This window comes from Sminthopsis crassicaudata, chromosome 5, assembly GCF_048593235.1.
Source record: "Sminthopsis crassicaudata isolate SCR6 chromosome 5, ASM4859323v1, whole genome shotgun sequence".
NCBI classification, from domain to species: Eukaryota; Metazoa; Chordata; class Mammalia; order Dasyuromorphia; family Dasyuridae; genus Sminthopsis; species Sminthopsis crassicaudata.
Window position 1 is genome coordinate 296,718,962 of NC_133621.1, and position 14,654 is coordinate 296,733,615.

Genomic DNA, 14,654 nt, shown 5'->3' on the forward strand with positions numbered 1-14,654 from the left:
GCCTCCTCAGGGGGGCCGGGCTGGGACCTGGGACCTGGGACCTGGGACCCGGCCTCCTCAGGGGGGCCGGGCTGGGACCTGGGACCCGGCCTCCTAAGGGGGGCCGGGCTGGGACCTGGGACCTGGGACCCGGCCTCCTCGGTTATTTTCGTGGACATTAATTGATGTTAATTATGATTATGGGGGAAGGGGCACAGGGTTGCTCTGTCTGTTTCCCCGCCCAGGCCCCTCCCCGGGCCCGCCTCCGACCACGCCCCTCCCGGCGAAGCCTGTCCTCCAAGCTGGCGCCCCGCCCCCTCCGCCATTTCCGTTACGTCCCAGACGTCCCGGCCTCTTCCACAGTCCCGGCAGTTTCCCGCCAAACTTTCCCGGGCCCACAAAATGGGGCCGGCGGGGCGGGGCGCGGCCGTGACGTCTACCTGCGCGGGCCAATGCGCTTCCTGTCCCGACTGCGCCTGCGCGGAGGAGAGCGGAGCCGTATGGGCGGATACAATTACCAGCCAATGGCGAGGCTCGGCGTCCCAGGGAGAGCCAATGGGGTGGCTCCTCTCCCCGGCGACCGAACGTCCGGAGTCTGTTTTTTTCCCGCGAAACTCCTCCAGCCGCCCGGGTTCCGCGGTGCAGGTAGCGTGGCTTTAGCCGGCGGGAGGTGGGGGGGCGCTGGTAGGGGTCGTAGGGCCAAAGGTGGAGGACTCGGGGTGGGGCTCGGTGGGAAATTTGGGGGGCTCGGAGGGGGCCGCGGGAGCCCGGTGGGCCGGGGTGGGGAGAGACTGGGAGAGGCTGGCGTCCTGGGGGCGGGGCCAGTGCCGGGGGCTGGGTGCGGGGCGGGGGTGGGGGGCCCAAGGGAGAGGGAGTACTCGGGGGTCCCGGGGGGCGGGGCCTGCGGAGGGCGGCCCCACGTGACTGCGCTCCCCTCCCGCCCAGCCTCTGCAGCCTCAGTCATGTCCGGCTTCGATGACCCCGGGATCTTCTACAGCGACAGCTTCGGGGGGGACCCCGGGGCCGAGGAGGGCCAGGCCCGCAAGTCCCAGCTGCAGAAGCGCTTCAAGGAGTTCCTGCGCCAGTACCGCGTGGGCACCGACCGCACCGGCTTCACCTTCAAGTACAGGTGCGTGCGGCCTGCAGTGCCGAGGGGGGGGGGGGCAGACTGAGGGGGGTGTTAGAGCCGGGAGGGAGCCTAGAACGGGGGATGTCAGGGCCGGAAGGGAGCCTAGAACGGGGGATGTCAGAGCTGGGAGGGAGCCTAGAACGGGGGATGTCAGGGCCGGAAGGGAGCCTAGAACAGGGGATGTCAGGGCCGGAAGGGAGCTTAGAACAGGGGATGTCAGAGTCGGGAGGGAGTCTAGAACGGGGGTGTCGGGCTGGGAGGGAGCCTGGAATGGAGGATGTCTGGGCCGGAAGGGAGCCTAGAACGGGGGTGTTGGGACCGGAAAGGAGCCTAGAATGGGGGTGTCGGGGCCTGGAGGGAGCCTAGAACAGGAAATGTGGGGGCCAGGAGGGAGCCTAGAATGGGAGGTGTCGGGGCCAAGAGGGAGCCTAGAACCGGGGGTGTCGGGGCCGGAAGGGAGTCTAGAACAGGGGATGTCAGGGCCGGAAGGGAGCCTAGAACAGGGGATGTCAGGGCCGGAAGGGAGCCTAGAACAGGGGATGTCAGGGCCGGAAGGGAGCCTAGAACAGGGGATGTCAGGGCTGGAAGGGAGCCTAGAATGGGGGATGTCAGGGCCGGAAGGGAGCCTAGAACAGGGGATGTCAGGGCTGGAAGGGAGCCTAGAATGGGGGATGTCAGGGCCGGAAGGGAGCCTAGAACGGGGATATCAGAGCTGGGAGGGAGCCTAGAACGGGGGATGTCAGGGCTGGGAGGGAGCCTAGAATGGGAGTTGTCAGCAGGGACCCTAGAATGGGAGATGTGGGGGCTGGGAGGGAGCCTAGAATGGGAGTTGTCAGGAGGGAGCCTAGAATGGGGCTGTCAGGGCTGGGAGGGAGCCTAGAACGGGGATATCAGAGCTGGGAGGGAGCCTAGAACGGGGGATGTCAGGGCTGGGAGGGAGCCTAGAATGGGAGTTGTCAGCAGGGACCCTAGAATGGGAGATGTGGGGGCTGGGAGGGAGCCTAGAACGGGAGTTGTCAGGAGGGAGCCTAGAATGGGGCTGTCAGGGCTGGGAGGGAGCCTAGAACGGGGTGTCCGCCAGGAGGGGGCTTTGGGTCCCTCCGGTGGCTTCCAGCCCTGAGTCCCCTGCCGTGTGTGTCTCAGAGATGAGCTCAAGCGCCATTACAACCTGGGCCAGTACTGGATCGAGGTGGAGATGGAGGACCTGGCGAGCTTCGACGAGGACCTGGCCGACTCCCTGTACAAGCAGCCGGCCGAGCACCTGAAGCTGGTAAGGCCCGCCGCTCCCCGGGGCGCCCCCTCCCCCGCGGGGCCCGCCCTCACCGCCTCCTGTCCCCCCTTCTCAGCTGGAGGAGGCGGCCAAGGAGGTGGCGGACGAGGTGACCCGGCCGCGGCCCGAGGGGGAGGAGGCCCTGCAGGACGTCCAGGTCGTGCTGAAGTCCGATGCCAGCCCCGCCAACATCCGGAGCCTGAAGGTGAGCGGGGGCCGGGCTGTGGGGCATCTCTCTGGGGGGTTAGCGGGCAGAGATGGGGGGGGATAGAGGCCCAGGGAGGGAACTCCTGGAGGGAGCACTGGGTCTTTCCTGCTCCTCTGCTCCACCCCCTGTGCAGAGGTGGGATCCCTGGGCTGGAAGGGCAGAGTACACAGCAGGGGATTAATAAATGCTTATTCCATCTCAAGGAATCACTTCCAAAGCTCAAACTCAGTGTCAGTTTTGATTGAAGTTAGCGCCGCCGCCTCAGGCAGACTTCAGTCAGTGTGAGGTGTCTGACCCCAGGGATCCACGGTCGGGGAGGAGGAGGAAAGGAGCACTTATTAAGTGCCTACTGTGTCCAGGCCCCGCGCTGCTGCGTGTCTGGTCTTCACCGTGCCCCGAGCAGACCGTGCCACGGTCATTCCCACGGGCAGAGGAGGAAACAGAGAGGGGCTCGCGGGGTCACGCCGCTGGTGTGTCCGAGGCCGCCTCGCTTCCTGGGGCGGTGAGCTCTCTCACTGACGCCCGATGACTGGCTGCTTCGGGGAGCGGGGCGCCCCCTCCATTCGGCTGGGGCTTAGTCGCTTACTCGGACCTCCTTCACACGCACTTTAAAGTCCTCACATTATGTGAGCCGCAGTGTACTCCTCTGGGAAGGGGGCCTGGATCGTCACGTGGGAGAGAGCGCGGCCGGATGTGGGAGCTGAGCCTGCTCCGGACCTCCAGAAGGCGGAGCCAGATGTGGCCAGGCTGCCCGAGGGACCAACGAGGGACCAACGAGGGACCAACGAGGGGACGCACGACCCCTTGTCTGCGAACTCGTACAGGGGCCTGGTCCGGCCATGGCTCGGCTCCGTGGCCCGAGGGTCTGAGATGCTCGGTGTCGGGTCAGGCAGGACCTGGACTTGGCTCTCCGTGCCCGCCCGGGCGCTTCCTGCAGGCTGGATCCAAAGTGGGAGCAGGGGGGTGGGCACATCCCCCGCCTCCCTCTCTCCCCCCTCGCTCTCTCCCTCCCCCCTCTCTCCCTCTCCCCCCCTCCCTTCCTTCCTCCCTTCCTCCCTCCCTCCCTCCCTCCCTCCCCCCCCTTCCCTCCTCTCCCTCTCCTCCCTCCTCCCTTCCTCTTCTTTCCCTCCCTCCTCCCTCCCTCCTCCTTCCCTCCTTCTTCCCTCCTTCCCTCCTCCCTGCCTCCCTCCCTCCATCCCTCACCCCTCCTCCCTCCCTCCCCCTTCCTCCTCCCTCCCTCCTCCTCTCCCTCTCCTCTTTCCTTCCCTCTCTCCTCCCTCCTCCCTCCCTCCTCTCTCTCCTCTCTCTTCCCTCCCCTCTCCCTCCCTCCCGCTCTCCCTCCTCCCGCTCTGAAGGCTTGGGCCGCCCAGGCAGCTTCTGGCCCAGAATCTCTGTTCTGGGAGGCTCGGTCCCGCCTAACCCCGCCCCCTTCTCGCCCAGTCGGACATGATGTCCCACCTGGTGAAGATCCCGGGGATCATCATCGCGGCCACGGCCGTGCGCTCCAAGGCCACGCGCATCGCCATCCAGTGCCGCAGCTGCCGTAACACCATCAACAACATCAGCGTGCGCCCGGGCCTGGAGGGCTACGCTCTGCCCAGGAAGTGCACCACGTGAGGACCCGGGCCCCTGGGCATTGCGGGCTGGAGCGGGGGCTCCTCTGGGGGGGGCTTGCCCGGGCCGCGCTGTTGGTGGTGGATCCTGACCGTCCCGCCCCCTGCCCCGACGCTCTAGGGATCAGGCCGGCCGCCCCAAGTGCCCCTTGGACCCCTACTTCATCATGCCCGACAAGTGCAAGTGTGTGGACTTCCAGACCCTGAAGCTCCAGGAGTGCCCGGACGCCGTGCCCCACGGAGAGATGCCCCGGCACATGCAGCTGTACTGTGACAGGTGAGGGCTCGGGGAGGGCTGCAGCGGGGGCGCCTGGAGCCCCGTGGCCGGGATCTGGGCCTGTCGGGATGGGGGGCGCTTGTAGCCCTAAGTATATGTTGGGGCTCCTGAGGACGGTACACTGCCAAGGGCGGGAACTGTGGCGTTCCTCTTTGCGTCTCCTGCGTCTCCAGCATCTCCAGCGTCCGGCCCACGGGTGGTGTCGATTGATAGCTGAGGGCCTCGGCCTGGCTTTGTGACCTCTGGGATCGAACGGGAAGGACCCTGAGGGTCATCTTGTCCAGTGCCTTCTCTTAGGGAAGAGGAAGCACCTCCCGATCCAGAGCGCGTGGGAGAAGCTCTGTCTGCCACAGCCCTCCACGGGCCAGATTTTAACTGCGTCTCCTGCCCGCCTTCCTCTCTTCCAGGTACCTGTGTGACAAGGTCGTTCCTGGCAATCGAGTCACCATCATGGGCATCTATTCCATCAAGAAGTACGGCATGAACTCGGCCAAGGGCCGGGACCGGGTGGGGGTGGGCATCCGCAGCTCCTACATCCGCGTCCTGGGCATCCAGGTGGACACCGATGGTTCGGGTGAGCTGGCTGTAAGGTGACGTCCCACCGGGGGGCGTAGCATCGGGGGCTGGCACCGGCTGCCTCCGAGGCCCGGGGAGGGGAAGGCCCCGGTTCAGGGTCTCCTAGGATGCAGACCCACGTCCATCAACTCCCAGTCCTGTACACCGTCACTGATGTAAATCAGGGCCTTTCGGAGGTTTATCCCCTAGAGCAGATTGAGATAGACGTGGGAAAGAGTCAGGGAAGAGGCGGGCGGCTGTTGTGAGCGTCCGGCTGTGACTTAATTAGGGCCTGGGCTAGGGCAGTGGTTGTGGACACGGATGGGTAGATGGTGATAGATGGGTATGTGGATGGACAGAAGGATGGAGCATGGATAATGGATAGATAAAAGGATGATGGATGCCTGGATGGATGGAAGATGATGGATAAGTAGAAGGATGATGGATGGATGGAAGGATGATGGATGGATGGAAAGATGATGGATGGATGGAAGGATGATGGATGGATGGAAGATGATGGATAAGTAGAAGGATGATGGATGGATGGAAGGATGATGGATGGATGGATGGAAGGATGATGGATGGATGGAAGGATGATGGATGGATGGAACGATGATGGATGGATGGATGATGGATGGATGGAAGGTTGGTAGATGGATGGATTGATCAGTTGGTGGATGGATGGAAGGATGATGGATGGATGGAAGGATGATGGATGGATGGATGGAAGATGATGGATAAGTAGAAGGATGATTGATAGATGGAAGGATGATGGATGGATGGATGGAAAGATGATGGATGGATGGAAGGATGATGGATAGATAGAAGGATGATGGATGGATGGATTGATCAGTTGGTGGATGGGTGCTGGAAGCCTGCATGAACAGGTAAGTGGCTGGTAGATGGATGTTTGGATGGTGGGTGGACATATGGATGAAAGAATAAGCAGACATTACAAATCACTCACTGTGTGCCCGGCACAGTGCTAAACACTGGAGATACAGAGAGAAGCCAAGTAGTCCCTCCCCCAGAGGGCTTACATTCTGTTTATTCTAACTTAAAACACCAAATAAGTTGGGCATTTCCATATTCACAATAGAACAGCCAAAGCAGATGGGACGTAAAGCTGTGAGTGTAGTAGGTACAACTTTCCGGGTCTCCCCGTCTAATCTGGGGAGGAGGGGTGTAGATAGGGGTCTGGTAGCCGCAGTCTTTCGGCCTGGGAAGCCCCAGGGGTGGAAGGGAGGGCTGTGGCCAGAGATTGTGAAGGAAAGAACCACTGAATGTGATGATGCTGGGAAGACGGCTGGCCTCGGGGCGGGGGTCTGAGTCCCGGCTTTGGATGGCTACTTGACCTTGGGCAGCCTTGATCCTACATCTGTCAGGAGTTTGGGGCATCCCGTCCCCACGGTCCCCACTGGCACCGTTGCTTCCCGAGTGATCTTGGACAGATGTTTCTTTCTCTGTAAATGAGGGGGCTGGACTTGGTGGGGTCAGGGTTAGCGTCCCGTGGCCTTGGAGGTCCTGGCTCACCCGGGCCTTTCCCTCCCCAGGCCGCAGCTTCGCTGGGTCTGTGACCCCACAGGAGGAGGAGGACTTCCGGCGCCTGGCGGCCATGCCCAACATCTACGAGGTCATTTCCAAGAGCATCGCCCCCTCCATCTTTGGGGGCATGGACATTAAGAAGGCCATCGCCTGCCTCCTCTTTGGGGGCTCCCGCAAGAGGTGAGGGGAGACGAGGAGAGGGCTGGGGTCCCTTCTGACAGATAGGGATCTGGAGTGGGAAATGATCTGGTTCCCAAAGCCTTGGGGTATTCCAGGCAGGGGGGTGGCAGTTTAGGGGGGGGGGGGGCTTCTGTTCTTTCTGGGCTTTCCCCAACTTGCTAGTCCTGCCTGGGTGGATTGCCGAGCCTGCCGGTTGTGGGGTTCCGAGCTGGCCTCCCCCATTCAGTGAGCGGGGGCCCCTGGTCACCAGCTCTTGTCTCCCCTCACACATCTGCCCCTCGCTCCCCTCCCAGGCTCCCGGACGGACTCACCCGTCGAGGAGACATTAACCTCCTGATGCTGGGTGACCCCGGCACGGCCAAGTCTCAGCTTCTGAAGTTCGTGGAGAGGTGTTCCCCCATTGGGGTGAGTGGCGCGGGGTCGGGCACCCAGGGGGTCACGGGGTGGGGGCCGGTCTGTGTTGTCTCCCACCAGAGCTCCAGGAAGAGTCCCCAGAATTGGGACTGCGCTAGAAGGTAGTGAGCTCCCCATCACTGGAGGTCTTCCAACACTGGCGGAAGAAATGAGCTCGGGGCCTCTGGCTCCTGTAAAATCTGGGGCTTGGACTCGGCCTCGAAGAACCCTGACTCTCATCTCTCAGAAGTGGGATGGGGGAGGGGGGAAAGAGCAGGACGGGTGCGGGACCCAGACCCTTCAGGTCCTTAGGCCTCAGAGCAGGCCGAGGCCCCGGGGGCACCCCTGGACGGCTGTGGAGAGCTCTCTCCCTGCCAGGGCAGCCCATTCTCCTTTTGGAAGGAAGTTTTTCCTGGGACTGAGCCTCAGCTTCTGCCCGCTTCCTTCCCCTTACCAGCTGTGCCTGGTGTGATTGACTTCATGAGGCCCTCTATGGGCCTCAGTTTCTGTCTCTAAAATGGGCATAATTACAACTGCCCTTCCTGCTTCCGAGGATCATTGTTGGATTACTGGGAGGCTGATGCTCAGCAGGGGGCCCGCCCAGCGAGGGGCACAGCCAAGAGGCTTCTATTTGTCGGTGTCTTTGGAGTCTGAAGAGCTGGATTCAAGTGTTGTCCCCGATAGATACCAGCTGCGTGCCCTCAGGCGCATAGCTTCATCGGTCCTCTAAGCCGTCTCTCTAAGGCTGTCCGAGGCGGTGCCGCCCTGTGTCGGTGGATGGAGTTTCTCCCCCAGGAATTTCGTGCCTTATCTTTACTAACATTTTTTCCCATCACCTTCATTTCTGGATTGATTTTTTTTCCCCTCCTTATCACAAAGATCACAAAGAAGAAAAAAAAAAAACAGTTCAGCCAAACTAACCAAAATGTTCATGTTGCCTGTATGCTGCATTCTACGTCCGCAGGCCCCCACCTCCGCAGCGAAAGGAGGGAGGGCTTCCCCTTTGTGGTTTACACAGAGGGGGTATATTCTCTAATTTGAGCCTCAGCAGCGAGTCGTTGGGATTCAGCCAAGGAAAAAGTACGGGAGCTGAATCTGAGTTCGAGATCTGACTTGCCCCTCTAGGACCCAGCTTCTCAGGGATGGGATATTTCATTTTTAGGCCCCAAAGCCCCGGTGAGATGGGAGGTGGAAATACCATCTCTACTAGAGAGGGGAAACTGAGGCATCCAATAGCAGGGCCAGAGCCCACACCCAGGTCCTCTTAAGTTCAAGGGCTCTCTTTTAAAAAAAGAAAAAAAAATTTTTAATGTTTTTTATTCTGAATTGAATAAAATATCAAAAAAAAAAAAAGAAGCCACTTCCAATAAATGCAGTTGAGTGAAAAGCAGGATTGTTCCTGAGACTGAATCTCAGGGATGTACAGCTCACTTTTCTTTTTAAATTTATAGAAAGCAGTAAATTCAGCAAGGAACCTTCACCGTGGTCCTTCGAGGATTTACTTTATCATGTTTTAACAAAAGTTTTAATTGTTCTGTCTAGTTTGTGTTTGTCCCATGTTTCTCCAAGTACCCCTTCTCTTCTCCCAGAGAGAAACCCCAGTCCTGGGAGCATGCAAGGGTCTGTGGGTGCAGGAGAGATTTCAGGAGATTGGTGAACTTGGATGGAAAAAAAGGATGAGGCTTTCCCACACAGATAACTTTACGTCAAAGCAGAATTCTAGAAGGGGTCCAGGACACGCCCAAGGAACTTGGGGGTCTTCCATTCCTTCCCTGCCTCCAGTTTGGGAAAGTCTCAGCACTTTGGGGCTCTCTCTCTTCAAGGCCTCCCTCCCTCTGTCTCCTAGGTCTACACCTCTGGAAAGGGGAGCAGTGCGGCCGGCCTCACGGCCTCCGTGATGAGGGACCCGTCCTCCCGCAACTTCATCATGGAAGGAGGAGCCATGGTCCTGGCCGATGGTGGCGTAGTGTGTATCGATGAGTTTGACAAGGTGAGGACCGCCAGGGCTGGGTCAGGACTGGGGGGTGGCCATGGGCACTGGGGGGGGTGCCTGCTCTTAAGTGGCCCAGTTTAGTGGGGGTGAAGATAAAGGGAGGTGGCCCTCTTGTTACCACCTATCTCTCCTTAAGCACTATTTGTTTATGCACCATCTATTCCTGTCAATCATCCATCTATCTCTCGGTCTCTTTATCCCTTTATCTGTTCATCTATCTGTCCATCTATCCATTCTTTATCTGTCTATCCTTCCATCCGTCTATCCATCTATTTATTCATCCATCTGTCTATCCATCCATCTATTCATCATCTACTTATCCATTCATCTATCCATCTGTTTGTCAATCTATACATCTGTCTGTCTGTCCAACTATCCATCCATCTGCCCATCCATCCATCCATCCATCCATCCATCCATCCATCTAGCCATCTGTCTATTCATCCATTTGTCTGTTTATCCATCCAGCTGTCTCTCCATCTTTCTATCCATCCATCCATCCATCCATCTGTCCATCAATCCATCTGTCTACCCATCTATCCATCTGTCTGCCTGTCTGTCCACCCAACCATCCATCCATCCATCCATCCATTTATCTATCCGGCCATCTGTCTGTCAATTTATTCATATGTATGTCCATCCATCTATCTATCCATCTGTCTGTCTATCCAACTATCTATCCATCCATCTATATCCATTTATCTATCCATCCATCCATCTATCCATCCGTCTATCCATCTGTGTCTATTCATCCATTTGTCTGTCTATCCAACTGTCTCTCCATCTTTCTATCCATCCATCCATCTGTCTGCTTGCCTGCCTGTTTATCCTTCTATCCATCTATGCATCCATCTATCCATCTGTCCATCTGTCTGCCTGTCCATCCATCCATCCATCTATCCATCCATCCATCTATCCGTCTATCTATCTATCCTTCCATCCATCCATCCATCCATCCATCCATCCATCCATCCATCCATCCATCTTCTCCTCCTTCCCCTTCCCTCTTCCCCTTCCTGTTCCTTCCTCTCCCTTTACCCTTCTCTGATTACTGGGCAGATGCTTGAATCACTGGTCACGGGTCATAGGTTCCCCCCCACTCTGGCTTCATCCTTCAGCCTCTCCGGACCTCAGTTTGAGGGGTCACATGGGACTTGCTCCCCACAGGGGAGCCCGAGGCCTTTGACTCACATGTAGCCCTTTCCCGTGGGCACGGGCCTCAATGGGGGGTTTGGAGCGGGCCGGGCCTTAGCCGATCCCTCCCCTGAACAGATGCGGGAAGATGACCGAGTGGCCATCCACGAGGCCATGGAGCAGCAGACCATCTCCATTGCCAAGGTGGGCGGGGTTGGTGGGAGGTGGGGAAGGGGTGGTCCAGGATGGTTGGCTGGGGGGTGAGGTGGGGCGGGGTGGGGGCTGGTCCCGCCCCCAGGCCCACCCCACTGACTCCCTGACCCGCCCAGGCCGGCATCACCACCACCCTTAACTCCCGCTGCTCCGTGCTGGCCGCCGCCAACTCCGTCTTCGGCCGCTGGGACGAGACCAAAGGCGAGGACAACATTGACTTCATGCCCACCATCTTGTCCCGCTTTGACATGATCTTCATCGTCAAGGATGAGCACAATGAAGAGAGAGACATGGTATGGGGGGCAGCTCTATCCCGGAACACTTGGGGAGGGGCAGCTCACTATCTGCCAGGCCCCTCTGGGGGGCTGTTGGGAGCCAGTGTTTTAGAGCTGCCACAGACTGCCTGCCCTCGGGCCTCGGAGACCCGGCTGATCCCTGGTCCAGAGAGACCCTCCGATGTCCCCTCTGAGCCTCAGCCCCGCCTGCTGTGAGATAGGGAGGTGCCCGTGTATGTGGTGTGTGCACGTGTATGTGTTGTTGCATGTACATGTGTATTGTAGCGTGTGCACACGCGTGTATGCCCTGTGGCGCAGTAGAGAAAGAGCGGCCTTGAAAGGAGGAGCTGCCAGGCTTGAGTCCTCCCTCCGGCCCCTCCTGATCCAGAGAGAGAAGGCACTGGGGAAGTCCCAGCTTCAATCCCTTTCCACCTCTGGGGGGGGTTTAATAGCATTTCCCACCTGCACATCCCCTAAAAGCTGCCTGGTCCTGCCCACATGAGGACACTGAGCGGTCATGTGACTAGGGAGTGGAAGAGAGCCTTTACAGATGGGGAAACTGAGGCTCGGTGAGGGCTTGTCCCAGCGTGGCAGAGCTGGCATTCAAATGCGGGCTCTCCGACTCAGTGGTCCTCGTGTCCTCTTGCTACAGTGAAGGCAGTGATCTTGCTGTAAAATCTATGTCCTGTCGCTCTCGATCCCTTTCCCTTTGCGCCCCCAGCATCCTCCCCACTCCCTTCCCCCTCTCCCTCTGCTCGGGTCGGGCTGGTGAATCCCCCACGTGTCCCCTTGTGCCCCCAGACTCTGGCCAAGCACGTCATCACCCTGCACGTGAGCGCCCAGACCCAGACGGAGGCCGTGGAGGGGGAAATCGAGCTGGGGAAGCTGAAGAAATTCATCGCTTACTGTCGATTGTGAGTGGGGGGAGTGGCGGGGTGGGCAGGGGGTGCCGGGTACTCATGAACGGCTCTGTCCCTTCGGACCGCTCTCACTCCTCATCCCCTCGCCCACACAGGAAGTGCGGGCCGCGCCTGTCCGCGGGGGCTGCCGAGAAGCTGAAGAATCGCTACATCCTGATGCGCAGCGGGGCCCGCCAGCACGAGCGCGAGAGTGAGCGCCGCTCCAGCATCCCCATCACGGTCCGGTGAGCCGCGGGGGGGGGAGGGCCTCTGGGGGCGAGGCTGGGGATGCTCCTGGCCTGGAGGGGGCTGGGCCTTGGCCGAGGCACCCCGCCTTCCCCACCTGGGGCCACTTCCAGTGGGGCCAGCTGGGCAGCCTCGCCCCTGAGAGGGGACTGTACCCGTCCTCCCATCCAGCCTTCTTGGACCAGAAACCAGCATGACCTGGCCAGGTCTCCTCACCTCAGCTGAGTGACCATCCCCTCCTCCTTAAAGTGAGGGCTGGCACCGGCTGGCTTCTGAACGCCTCCTGGCTCCAGATCCAGGACTTGTGTGTGCCCCCTCTGGGGCGTCTCTTCGTGCCCACGCCTTCATCCTATCCTAGCTTCCACCCTCTGAGCAGGGGCACGTCCCACTGGGCCAAGGGCACCGGGCCACATCCAGCTGAGCAGGGCCACCAGGGCACATCAGGGCCGGCTTTGCCTGGTTGGAGACCCCCCAGGGGCTCAGATCTCTTCTCCCCATCCCCACAGGCAGCTGGAGGCGATCATCCGCATCTCCGAGTCCCTCAGCAAGATGAAGCTGCAGCCCTTCGCCACGGAGGCCGATGTGGAGGAGGCCCTGAGGCTGTTCCAGGTGTCCACGCTGGATGCCGCCCTGTCCGGCTCCCTGTCAGGTAAAGGTCGGCCCCCCGGGACTTGGCTCAGACACCACAGGGCCTTGCACTTGCCCAGGGTCCCTCAGCAAGTGTCTGGCGCTGGCCGCCCCTGCTGCTCACTGGCCACAGGCCTGGCAGGATCCCTTCCCTCTGCACCTGGGCCTCCTCGGCTTGTGAAAGGGCCTCCCGGGGGGACGGGGTTCTGATGGCTCGGAGGGGCATGGACTTGGGAGCCTCGCTCTCCTGCTCCCTCCAGTGGATGCTCTCCAGGCCTCAGTTTTTGGGCCAGACAGCCCCTGAGGTCCCGAACAAACAACCTCCAGAGTCCCAGATGGCCCCTGAGGTTCCGGGCAGCCCTAGAGCTGAGCCGATCTATGGCGTTGGACCAGAAAGGCTCACCGTGTGCCTTGTCTGACAGTCTGGGGCTTTTGGGGGAGAGCTGTGGTCCTCCATGACCGTGGGCCTGTCTTCCCTGCCCCCTGCACTCGGAGCCCACCTCTCTCTTCCCCCCGGCAGGAGTGGAGGGCTTCACCAGCCAGGAAGACCAGGAGATGCTGACGCGCATCGAGAAGCAGCTCAAACGCCGCTTTGCCATCGGCTCGCAGGTCTCCGAGCACAGCATCGTGCAAGATTTCACCAAGCAGGTAGCGCCCCGACCGCCCCTGCCCCTCCGCTCTGCCCTCACTGCCCCCTTCTTCTCCCCCTCTCCCCAACTCTTCTTCTTTACCCCGTCCCCCCCACCCACCCCAGCGCCCTCTCCCTTGTATTTGTTCTGCATCTGGGAAACAGCCATTGTCCCAGCACCCAGAGAGCTCTCAAGGGGAGCTTGTGGGAGGGGGTCCCCATTCTCCCGGCACAGAGCCCAGACCCAGCATGCAGTCGGTGTTAAATAAGTGCTTGTGGATGGAAGACTTGAAGCGGTCCAAGGCTTCTAGAAAGCGCCATTCAGCACAGGGGCAGTGGGACGCTTTCCCACTGCCCAACCAGTGCCTGGCATAAGTTGGCACTTGATAAAGGCTTGTCAAGGCCGCGTGTTATAGCAGAGAGGGTAGTCGGGAAAACCGAGCCCATTTGCCCATTGGTGACATGGCCAGCACTGATGAAGTGCCTACTGTGTGCCCAGCATTGCTCCTCCCCCCCCACAAGAGTGCTCCCAAGGAGTGTTATTGGGGCAGAAACAGCCCCAGTGACTCGGGCCCACTGCTCTACCCTAACTGCCCACCCTGGGGCTCAGCAGGCGGAGGGGTGCCAAGGGAACCCACTTCCTGCCCGTCCTAAACCCAGCCTTCCTCTGCCCAGAAATACCCCGAGCACGCCATCTACAAGGTCCTGCAGCTCATGATGCGCCGGGGCGAGATCCAGCACCGCCTGCAGCGCAAGGTGCTCTACCGCCTCAAGTGACCGCGCCAGGACCCCGCCCCCTTCGGCTGTTCCCGTTGCTGCTGTTTCCGCCTTTTCCCCGCTCCCCTCTCCTGCAGGTAGAGGCTCCAGGACGGAGGCCCTTGCCCCGGTGGGTTTGTAAGTTGGGTTTGGTAGAAGTGGAAAATGGAACATATTTTGGAAGTTTTGAGAACAATAAAGAAATGATGCTTCAATAAAGAGCTGCTCCTGGAAGAGATCCGGAGCCGCCCCGCCCCATGGCTGACCCAAAGCCTGCATTGGGGGGCACTCGGCTGCCCGACCTGCTCCTTCCTCCCGGACCGCTTGGACGGGCAGGAACGAGGCTGGGGCGTCCCCCTCCCCAGTCAGGGCTGCTCGGCCCCCTACTGCCACTCCCGGCCCTGGCCCAGGACTGTCCAGGGTCACACAGCCAGCAAGTGTGGCTGCCTCTTAGGCCGGAAACCCCCAGCTGAGCCCCCTCCCATCAGCTCTTGGCGGGGGGCGGGGGGAAGAGTCTCCCGCACTCGTTTTATCCTTTGGCCTGCAGCCAGCCTCCCTAGCTCCCAGCCTCCATCATTACTGCCATCACTACCGTGGGGGGAGGGGGTCTGGCTCTGCGGAGGCCAGCCTCCTCCTGGAGGTAATTCAGACAGAAAGCCTCCGGGGGAGGAGGCGGAGGCTTTGTCCAAACCCAAGGAGGGCTTTCCCAGCCTGGAAGCATCTCCAGCCTTCCT

At 60.3% G+C, this 14,654-nt stretch overlaps 1 protein-coding gene across 2 annotated transcripts; it reads left to right on the forward strand.

Annotated features, from left to right (window-relative positions):
• The first annotated feature begins 488 nt into the window (after positions 1-488).
• On the forward strand, positions 489-14,139 carry MCM5 (minichromosome maintenance complex component 5). 2 transcript variants are annotated; one of them, XM_074271528.1, is made up of 17 exons: positions 489-624; positions 925-1,108; positions 2,252-2,378; positions 2,455-2,583; positions 4,027-4,199; positions 4,321-4,476; positions 4,884-5,050; positions 6,585-6,756; positions 7,050-7,161; positions 8,996-9,139; positions 10,415-10,480; positions 10,606-10,782; positions 11,566-11,678; positions 11,780-11,908; positions 12,416-12,558; positions 13,057-13,184; positions 13,840-14,139. In XM_074271528.1, the coding sequence occupies exons 1-17, from the start codon at positions 504-506 to the stop codon at positions 13,939-13,941; spliced, it is 2,343 nt and encodes a 780-aa protein (XP_074127629.1). In that variant the 5' UTR covers positions 489-503; the 3' UTR covers positions 13,942-14,139. The 2 variants fall into 2 exon arrangements, with proteins under 2 accessions (XP_074127629.1, XP_074127628.1); XM_074271527.1 differs by having other exon boundaries at positions 612-663.
• The last annotated feature ends 515 nt before the right edge of the window (positions 14,140-14,654 follow it).